Consider the following 10,536-nt stretch of genomic DNA (forward strand, 5'->3'; position numbering starts at 1 on the left):
CAGGGAGACTGACAGTGGGCCTCGACCCCAGGATTCTGGGACCATGACCCTCGCTGAAGACAGCCACTTAACCAACTGAGCTATCTAGGTGCTGCCAGGGATTTTAAATAAGCATATTCTAAAATGAACTGCTGGAAAGTCTCAAACCCTGGGCTATATACATAATGCTAACCCCAAAGACCCCTCCATGCACTTGGCCTGAAGTACATTAAAAACATGGGAGAAAATATGTGAATCTCACTTTAAGACTTTGTCAATATGTAATTTTTAAAATAGTAAGCAAAATAATTTTTAAGGTGTCATCACTATTGAAAGAGAAATATATAAACTAATAAAAGGAAACAACAGTACACAAGAGATAATGATTAGAGGTATGAGCGCTTTTAAAAATGTAGTACCAAGTTGAACGAATCCAATTTTTTAAAATGAACAAAATGTTGACTCACATTTCAGTAGTGAAGACCTTTACCTTAAAATATTATTTTGTTGATATCAGTGTGGCTCTACCAACTTGTGTTTGGTTGGTATATTGGTATGTTGGTATAGAACTCAGCTTCATATTATAAAGCTAAATAAATGAGTAAAATCATATTAGTGATTTAGCTAGAAGTTTATCAACTAACAAAACCCAAAGTTTTGGGTTTTAACATTTTGGTAAAAAGTAAAAAATTATTTTGGTTAAAAAAAAATTAGTTTGCACACCAAGATGCACATAACAAATAGCATGGAGGATCTGGGGAGATAGAGAGGAGAAGGAAGTTGGGGGAAATTGGAAGGGGAGGTGAACCATGATAGACTATGGACTTTGAAAAACAATCTGATGGTTTTGAAGGGGCGGGGGTGGGAGGTCGGGGTACCAGGTGGTGGGTATTAGAGAGGGCATGGATTGCATGGAGCACTGGGTGTGGTACAAAAAACAATGAATACTGTTATGCTGAAAATAAATTTTAAAAATTAGAAAAAAATGATGCACAAGATTAATATTAGGGTTTTGTCATTAACCAAGAAGGAAAGAATAAATACTGGAAAGCATCTAGCAGTCCTTTGGCCATTTGCATTCTTATATCTTTATCCATGCATTTTCAACCATTTTTCATTTATTTCTTTTAGGTTTAACTCTTGCATAGGATAAAATATATAAAATTTATAAACATACAAAATATTTAAGATTTTATTTTATAAAATATCATATATACATATACCTAACATGTTTGTTAATCTAAAATTTGGGGGTTTCATCACAAAAGCCAACACCAAAAATAATAATGATTATTATAAATAATCCAAAAAAGAAGTAAAATAATCATCATATGCAAATGACATCACTTTCTATCTGCAAAAGTCAAGAGAATGAGCCTTAAAAGAGCACATGTGACAATTTAGTAAGGCAACTGGCTTCTAACTCAACAAACAAGCAAATAAATACAATGACCTTTTTGTAGACACATTAACCAGGTACTAAATATCACAGATAAAATTAAGAATTATTAATATAAGTACCAGATTTGCATATTTTTATATGCTTTTCCCACTAGATACCAGATGTGGCTATAAGCAGCCTGTCCCTGTTGATAATCTGACTGAGTTTGGGGAGGAGCCTCACTCTATTCGGGATCATGCTAGCTCTGTGCTTGCATCCTTATGCACCACGAGGCAAGTCATGAAATACCTCAGGAAGTCAGTTTCTTCACATGAAAAACAGTACTATGCACGTGTGAAGTATTAACAAGTAATGAAGTGTGCAGGTTAACTGACACGTAAATATCATAACTTACTCTTTTTAGTGGCTACCTGTTACATATGCTCACTTTTTGTTTTATTTTGTAGCTAATGTTTTTTATTAAAATGTCTCCAAAATGCACATAGAAAAGGTGTCTGGCATATATTTATTCAATAAATAGATGAATGAATGAATGATCCTCATCAAGAGGACAAGAAAATCTATTTCAAATACAAAGGCTTTACTTTGAAGAGATTTCTTTGTGAATGTAAGCCATGGGTCAAGAATTTTTTATTTGTGGGGTGCCTGGGTGGCTCAGTCATTAAGTCATTAAGTCATTGACCTGCCTTTGGCTCAGGTGATGATTCTAGGGTCCTGGGTTTGAGCCCTGCATTGGGTTCCCTGCTCAGTGGGAAGCTTGCTTCTCTTTCTCCCATCCTCTCTGTTTTTGTTCCCTCTCTCGTTGTGCTTCTTACTGTCAAATAAATAAAATCTTTTTTTTTTTAAGAATTTTTCATTTGTAAAAAAAACCAGATCCTGTCATACTCAAGATTTCACAATATTGAACACAGGGCACGTGACCATGATTGTCTCTCTTTACTCTGCCCTTTGAACTTAATTCATTCTAAATTTTTTACCTATGTAGCTTTCATTGCTGTCGTACAACCAATATTGATTAACATATAAACAGATTCAAATTTCATGCTAATCATTTGTTACTCAGGAGTTACTCTAAATTTCTGTACTATAATCTGTTGTTTCCCATTCACCAGCAAAATAGAGGTACTTGATAAAATATAACAAAAATACCAATCTCCCAGAAAGTTATACACAATTAAAAGACTATCATCAGGGACACCTGGGTGGCTTAGTTGGTTAAATGTCTGCCTTTAGGTCATGATCCCAGGGTCCTGGGTTTGAGTCCTACATCAGGATCCTTGCTCAGCAGGAAACCTGCTTCTCCATCTGCCTGCGGCTCCCCCTGCTTGTGCTCTCTAGTGTACTCACTCTCTCTCTCTGACAAATAAATAAATAAAATCTTAAAAAAAAAGTCTATCATTAGCCAATCAGCCAAGATTTGGTAATCTTACACATTAAAATTAAAATGTACTGTGTTACATATTTAAAAGCTATATTGGCAAATACAATTTGTATCCAAATATAAATTATATGTTCTTAATAATGGTAAATGCAATTCAAGAATCCTCGACTGTGAAACTAATAATATAGAAAGAATAATTAGAATTAAGCAGCTTCATGATTCTGAGAAATTTCTTAAAATTTTTTATTAATTCATCTGCTTGAAAAACAAAATGACAAGAGCACAACGTTAAACCAAGCATGAAGCCCCTCTAATGAGAAGCCCTGTGCCACTGAGCAAGGCGTACATTCAAAAAGCCACCATGACTTGAGGGCGTGAGTACATGTACTCCACACAAGGGTGGACTGCATGGAACACAAATCTATGTGCTTTCTCAGATTCCCTTCACTGCCTCCTCTTCTTTTGGTCAGCACCATGCTGGAGCCAGATTATCCTTCCATTTTTGGATTTGAAAGCAACACTACACTGTGGGCTATGAAATGTGGCTTTCAAAATGACCACCAAGGTGTTAATCCCACTTTGGTAAACCCTGGCCCATGGAAAATAGAAGACAAGAATGAGCTGATTAGATACATTCCCCTCTCCTCTCTCTCTTCCGTGGACTAATGCTACATGTGGTTCCTCCTTGGAACCTCTTGGAAAAATTGTGTGCCATGTGCATCCATATGCATCCATATGCAGACTACCATATTGTCTCTTGACACATTGTAAGAGGCTAGCTGCCAGAGTGACACAACACAGCACAACCTTCTACATCTTCTCTTGTCTCATTTCCATATGTTCTCCCTATTACTGTCCCAGACTCAACCTTCCAAAATAAATGTCATCATTTTGAGCCCTGACTTTGATTGGATTTTAGAGGCCACAGGATAAGATAGTCAATGAGATATACAATCATTATTTACTTACTTTATGTGAGTTTATACAATAAAAATTGTATTTGGAAAGGGTATAGAAAATGTTATGTCAAAAATAACATTTTACTAAGGCAGCTGAGTTAGTAAAACAGTTACTAACTCAGTTTTAATAAATCAAATACAATTTTTGTGTATCCAATACCCAGCTAGAAAAAAATCATGTAAAAAGATAACATTTGCAATAAAGAAAATACAAATGTACAAAATCTTTTATATGCTTTTTAAAAATTATTGTGATAGATGTCTAACAGACATTGTACCTTGTTTCCACTTCACACATATAGAATAGTCATATCAAGGCAATATTCTAGTGATAGTTTCCCTAGGAAATATGGGATAGCCAGTCTTCTGCTCTAAGAAATGTAGATATGAAACCAGAGCTGAGAATGCATGGCATCTGAAGGTTTTATGACACATTTTATTTTCATTGGTTTCCCAGTTTTCAAAAAGTTCACACATTCATTCATTAACTTGTTCATTAAAAAAATCATTTTTTAAAGATTTATTTATTTATTTTTGAGAGATACAGAGAGGGAGACAGACAGGAGCAGGGGGGATGGGGAGGGAGGAACAGGCTCCTGGTGGAGCAAGGAGCCAGATGATGCTGGGCTCCCTCCCAGGACCCTGAGATCATGACGTGAGCGGAAGGCAATGCTTAACTCTGTGAGCCACCCAGGCATCCCTAAAAAATCATTTTTGATCAACACGTTTTTTTAAATCTTTTTTTTAAATTTATTTTTATTTTCAGCATAACAGTATTCATTATTTTTGCACTACACCCAGTGCTCCATGCAATCCGTGCCCTCTCTAATACCCACCACCTGGTACCCCGACCTCCCACCCCCTCGCCCCTTCAAAACCCTCAGATTGTTTTTCACAGTCCATAGTCTCTCATGGTTCACCTCCCCTTCCAATTTCCCCCAACTCCCTTCTCTTCTCTAACTCCCCCTTGATCAACACTTTTATGACTGGCTTGTAAGTTTTAAGAGTCAGCACTAGATAAGATCTTCCCTTTTTCGAAGTGTATGTTACACTAGGTGAGAGAGATAATAAACAGATACAGCAGATGTGAAGATGATTTATCTTAAGATGTAGAAAATTGCTACAATGCCTAACACCAAGAAATAACGGTCATGCAGAATTCTGTTGTTGAGCAACTTTACATATTTCTTTACTACAGTAGAACTCTCTATCACTGAATATGCCAACACATACTCACATACTCTCATTTCATCGTTTTCAAAGATCATAATATAACATCTCTTTAAGAAACCCCCTTTAATTTTTACATGGACTTAACAGGTGCCACTTAATGTATGCAGAAAGGTATATTGAATTATAGCCCATAATTTCTTTACTATTCTTATAGTATTTTTTTGATGGGGAGTATTTAGGTCTTTACTGAAGTTTTAAAAGAATCTTAAAAATGGAAGGTGTTTGAGTTGTTTGACGATTCGAGACCCAGAGGTGGTTTAAGAGAAAACTGAAATATTTGAAATCAGATCTCAACTTCAAATATGGTCAGTCTTCATTCAAAAACTAGAAGCAATGGCTTTTCTCACTGCATATGGAAACTCATAACAGCATTAAAAAGAGGTCATGAGCAAGATACAGCATCCGTTCCTGATTAAAATGCTTCAAAGTATAGGGATAGAGGGAACATTCCTCAACTTCATAAAATCTATGAAAAACTGCGAATATCATCCCCAATGAGGAAAAGCTGACAGCCTTCCCTTTGAGATCAGGAACACGACAAGGATACCCACTCTCACCACTCTTGTTCAACATAGTATTAGAAGTCCTAGCAACAGCAATCAGACAACAAAGAGAAATAAAAGGTATTTTATACAAAATCAATGTACAGAAATCAATTGCTTTCTTATACACTAACAATGAAAATACAGAAGAGGAAATTAGAGAATCAATTCCATTTAGTATAGCACCAAGAAACATAAGATACCTGGGAATAAACCTAACCAAAGAGGTAAAGGATCTGTACTCAAGGAACTATAGAACAGTCATGAAAGAAATTGAAAAGACACAAAAAGATGGAAGACAATTCCATGTTCATGGATCAGAAGAATAAACATTGTTAAAATGTCTATACTGCCTAGAGCAATCTATACTTTCAATGCCATTCTGATCAAAATTCTACCGGCATTTTTCAAAAAGCTGGAGCAAACAATCCTAAAATTTGTATGGAATCAGAAGAGACCCCAAATTGCTAAGGAAATGTTGAAAAAGAAAAACAAAACTGAGGGCATCACGTTGCCTGATTTCAAGCTTTATTACAAAGCTGTGATCACCAAGACAGCATGGTACTGGCACAAAAAAAGACACATAGACCAGTGGAACAGAGTAGAGAGCCCGGATATGGACCCTCAACTTTATGGTCAAATAGTATTCAACAAACTAGGAAAAAATATCTAGTGGAAAAAATACAGTCTCTTCAATAAATAGTGTTGGGAAAATTGGACAGCTATGTGTAGAAGAATGAAACTTGACCATCTTCTTACACCATACACAAATATAAACTTGAAATGGGTAAAAGACCTCAACGTGAAGCAGGAATCCATCAGAATCCTAGAGGAGAACATAGGCAGTAACCTCTTCAACATCAGCCACAGCAACTTCTTTCAAGATATGTCTCCAAAGGCAAAGGAAACAAAAGCAAAAATGAACTTTGGGGACTTCATCAAGAACAAAAGCTTCTGCACAGCAAAGGAAACAGTCAACAAAACAAAGAGACAACTCACGGAATGGGAGAAGATATCTGCAAATCACACTACAGACAAAGGGCTGATATCCAAGATCTATAAAGAACTCCTCAAACTCAACACACACAAACAGGCAATCATGTCAAAAAATGGGCAGAAGATATGAGCAGATACTTCTCCAAAGAAGACATACAAATGGCTAACAGATACATGAAAAATGTTTATCATCATTAGCCATCAGGGAGATTCAAATCAAAGCCACATTGAGATACCACCTTACACCAGTTAGAATGGCCAAAATTAACAAGAGAGTAAACAACATGTGTTGGAGAGGATGTGGAGAAAGGGGAACCCTCCTACACTGTTGGTGGGAATACATGTTGATGCAGCCACTTTGGAAAACAGTGTGGAGATTCCTCAAGAAATTAAAAATAGAGCTTCCCTATGACCCTGCAATTTCACTACTGGGTATTTACCCCAAAGATACAGATGGAGTGAAAAGAAGAGCCATCTGTACCCCAATGTTCATACTAGAAATGACCACAGTCACCAAACTGTGGAAAGAACAAAGATACTCTTCAACAGACGACTGGATAAAGAAGATATAGTCCATATATACTACAGAATATTATGCCTCCATCAGAGAGGATGAATACCCAACTTTTGTAACAATACGGACAGGACTGGTAGAGATTATGCTGAGTGAAATAAGCCAAGCAGAGAGAGTCAATTATCATATAGTTTCGCTTATTTATGGAGCATAAAGAATAACATGGAGGACATGGGGAGATGGAGAAGAGAAGGGAGTTGGGGGAAATTGGAGTGGGGAGATGAACCATGAGAGACTGTGGACTCTGAGAAACAAACTGAGGGTTTTAGAGGGGAGGGGAGTGGGAGGTTGGGTGAGCCAGGTGGTGGGTATTATGGAGGGCACATATTGCATGGAACACTGGGTGTGGTGCATAAACAATGAATTCTGGAACACTAAAAAGAAATTTAAAAAATGAAAAAATTTTTTAAAAGATGTCATGAGCATGTTTCCTTCATATTATCCCTGTTGTAGAACTCAGTTCTTCCTAAGCTTTTCATCTTTTTTTTTAACTTTTTATTTTTTATAAACATATAATATATTTTTATCCCCAGGGGTATAGGTCTGTGAATCGCCAGGTTTACACACTTCACAGCACTCACCAAAGCACACACCCTCCCCAATGTCCACAACCCCACCCCCCTTTTCCCAACCCCCTTCCCCCCAGCAACCCTTCAGTAGAGTTTATTATACACATATATAAAATTTACTTGCAATATGTTTACTTGCAATATTTGTACAACTTTCTTAATCACAGCCCTAACTGCTCTTTATTAGCCATGAAATAAGAATTTAGGGTTGAATAATATCAACCCCAAACATTCACCTCACTGCGTGATTTAGAATTGAATATTCTTACCATGCAGAAGACTGGATATTCAAACAATGAAATCTAAACACACAGTGATAGAAATTACAATGAAAAAGAGCAATGACATCCCAGATAACTTGTCAGTTATGAAAAATGCATAATCTTCATTCATTTCATCATACCTTTGTGAATGTATTTGAAATACACATGGCTTCATAATTCTCTGGAATTTCTTATAATAATATGCATAATTAGATTGTTTACCTGAAAAAAATTGGCAAGGGTATATTATTTCCAATCTTTCTTACATTTTTCATACATACACATATATACTTTCAAGTGATAAGCTTAAGTAAGACTTTTCTAAGTAAAACTCTGAAAATTACTCAATTACATACACTACAGAAAAACCAGTAGGAGGTATAAAGTGCTAACAACCTTCAAAATATACACAGTGCCACTTCTTACTGGTCTATGGAGTTGAGAGTTTCTGTTCTTTCAGCCTGATACAAAATAGACAGAAAGACCTGTTTTAGCTTCTTGTTTCCCCAGATCAGGATAAATGAGTGGCTTGAAGGATACACAAATCCAAAAGTTTGGCAAAACACGTAGAACAGTTTGGTCGGCAGCCACTCAGAACTCCAGACAGTGACAATTAGAGTCAGGAAGTGACCAGCTAATAGCAAGAGAAAGGAGATCACAGTCTGCATGGCTCTTATGTGGACCTTGGTGCTGGGATCTTGGCATCTTTTACCACCAGATTGCATCTTCTTGAGATGTTTCCACAGGGAAAAGATTAACAGCAGAAAAGATGTCAGGGATATAACAAAAGGCACAAAGTTTGCTAACGTGAATACAGTCATATTTGAAAGGCGTGCAATGTTCACCAATCTGGATTGTCTAGTGATGTTTCCTTCATATTCCTTCGTCAGCTCATATATGCTTACCACCGCAACATGAAAAACCAAAAAGAACGAAGACACCAACAGTATCACAAGAATTATACTTTTAACTCTCCACTTGAGGCGAAGAAAAATAAAGCTAGAGAAATTGGCTATTTTGAACAAATAAAATACACTGAGGCAAGTAGCAAGCCAGACACTAAAATGATTGCTTGCGGTCCACGCAATATGAACCAGAAGTCTTATTTCCAATCTAAATAAATCTGGATTCAACACAGTTCCATACCAATTTATTAACATTACGCAGAGCAAACCGATTCTGGAGATCGCCAGAGCAGTGAGAATTTGATCAGCTGAGGACATCTTTTGTCTCTTGACCCAGTCAATGCAGTTCACCACCACTATGAAACTATTGGCAAAATTTCCTAGAACAAATTCTGTTATTATGAGGATTTCTAAAATGTTCAGTAGAAAAGTTACCATGTCTAGAAAGAAGAACAAACCAAAAGTCAAGTCTAATGTTACTGGTTGTGGTTCCTTGAATATTCTGACCTTATGTTCTATAGGCTGCTGATCTCTGAGTGTCCAGGAAAGTTCTTGTTTCTTTTAAATTCTGTGATCAATGTCAAGAAGGAAAGCACCAGGGTATGCTAATAGATGAGCTCAATGCTGTCTAGATGAAAAACCATAGTTATTCCTCAAACAGCTCAAATTAACTTCTATCCATACACTTTATGTCTTTGCTGTAGGCTGGAAAACTCATAATGGATGCTAAAATGAAAGCTAAATTCTCATTTGCTAACATGCAAATAAAGCCGTATTGTCTTTCAGTGTTTTGCCATTTTTTTCTTGTTTAACCTCTTCATAATTTGTGTTCATCGACTCTATTTGTTGTAGAGTAAAACTGAAAAACCCAAAACACAATATACAGCATCTTAATTGTTAGATAAAGCTCTATGCCCAATGTGAGGCTCAAACTCACAACCCTGAGATCAAGAGTCACATGTTTTACTGAGTTAGCCAGCCAGACATTTCGTGTCCTATAATTTTCAAAATGGAAAAGGAATTTCAGGGAGATCATCCAGGTTTAAATCCATCTTTTCTCTCATTCAGGCTTTTTAGTCCAGTATTTGTAGTTACTAAACTATCTCTCATGGTTAAGTCTTTGATAAAGTTTCTCTCTTGAGTCTATTTAATATTTAAGTATTATTTAATTAAAACATTCAGAAATTTTCTAATATCCCTTGGAAACTTCAAAAGAACATGGCTTTCCACTGTTGATTCTAGACTTCTCTATTTATAAATATTCTGTTTGCCTTCAGTTTGATTCATTGTTGATTACTTAATATTTTAAGATTAATAGATGTTAAAATTAGCCTCTACCTTTGGATTTTATTCAGCTCCAGCTTTTATACTATAATATAACTCATTTTAGCAGAGGATCTTAGAGTTGGACTGCCAGGAAGGAAAACCCAGATTCTTTGCATCTTATGTTTCTAATCTATTTTAAAATTGATTTCTGCCAGGGCACCTGGGTGGCTCAGTCCGTCAAGCATCTGCCTTCAGCTCAGGTTATGATCTTGGGATCCAAGATTGAACCCCACAAGGGACTCCCCACTCAGCAAGGAGTCTGCCTCCCACTCTGCCCCCCACTCCCGCTCATGCTATGTCTCTCACTTTCTCTCTCTCGAATAAGTAAATAAAATCTTTTTTTTTTTTAAATTACTGTCTGCCTCAGTCAAATCATCAAATAAAATGCAGATGATTATATCCTCTTC

The 10,536-nt window shown here is 36.4% G+C and overlaps 1 protein-coding gene across 1 annotated transcript; it reads right to left on the reverse strand.

The window, feature by feature from the left end:
- Positions 1–8,320: 8,320 nt before the first annotated feature.
- Positions 8,321–9,241, reverse strand: LOC132020284 (taste receptor type 2 member 46-like). Its single transcript, XM_059404476.1, has one exon. It carries the CDS (start codon positions 9,239–9,241, stop codon positions 8,321–8,323), a length of 921 nt encoding a protein of 306 aa, XP_059260459.1.
- Positions 9,242–10,536: the final 1,295 nt, after the last annotated feature.

The sequence above is a fragment of the Mustela nigripes genome, chromosome 6 (genome assembly GCF_022355385.1).
Source record: "Mustela nigripes isolate SB6536 chromosome 6, MUSNIG.SB6536, whole genome shotgun sequence".
NCBI lineage: Eukaryota > Metazoa > Chordata > Mammalia > Carnivora > Mustelidae > Mustela > Mustela nigripes.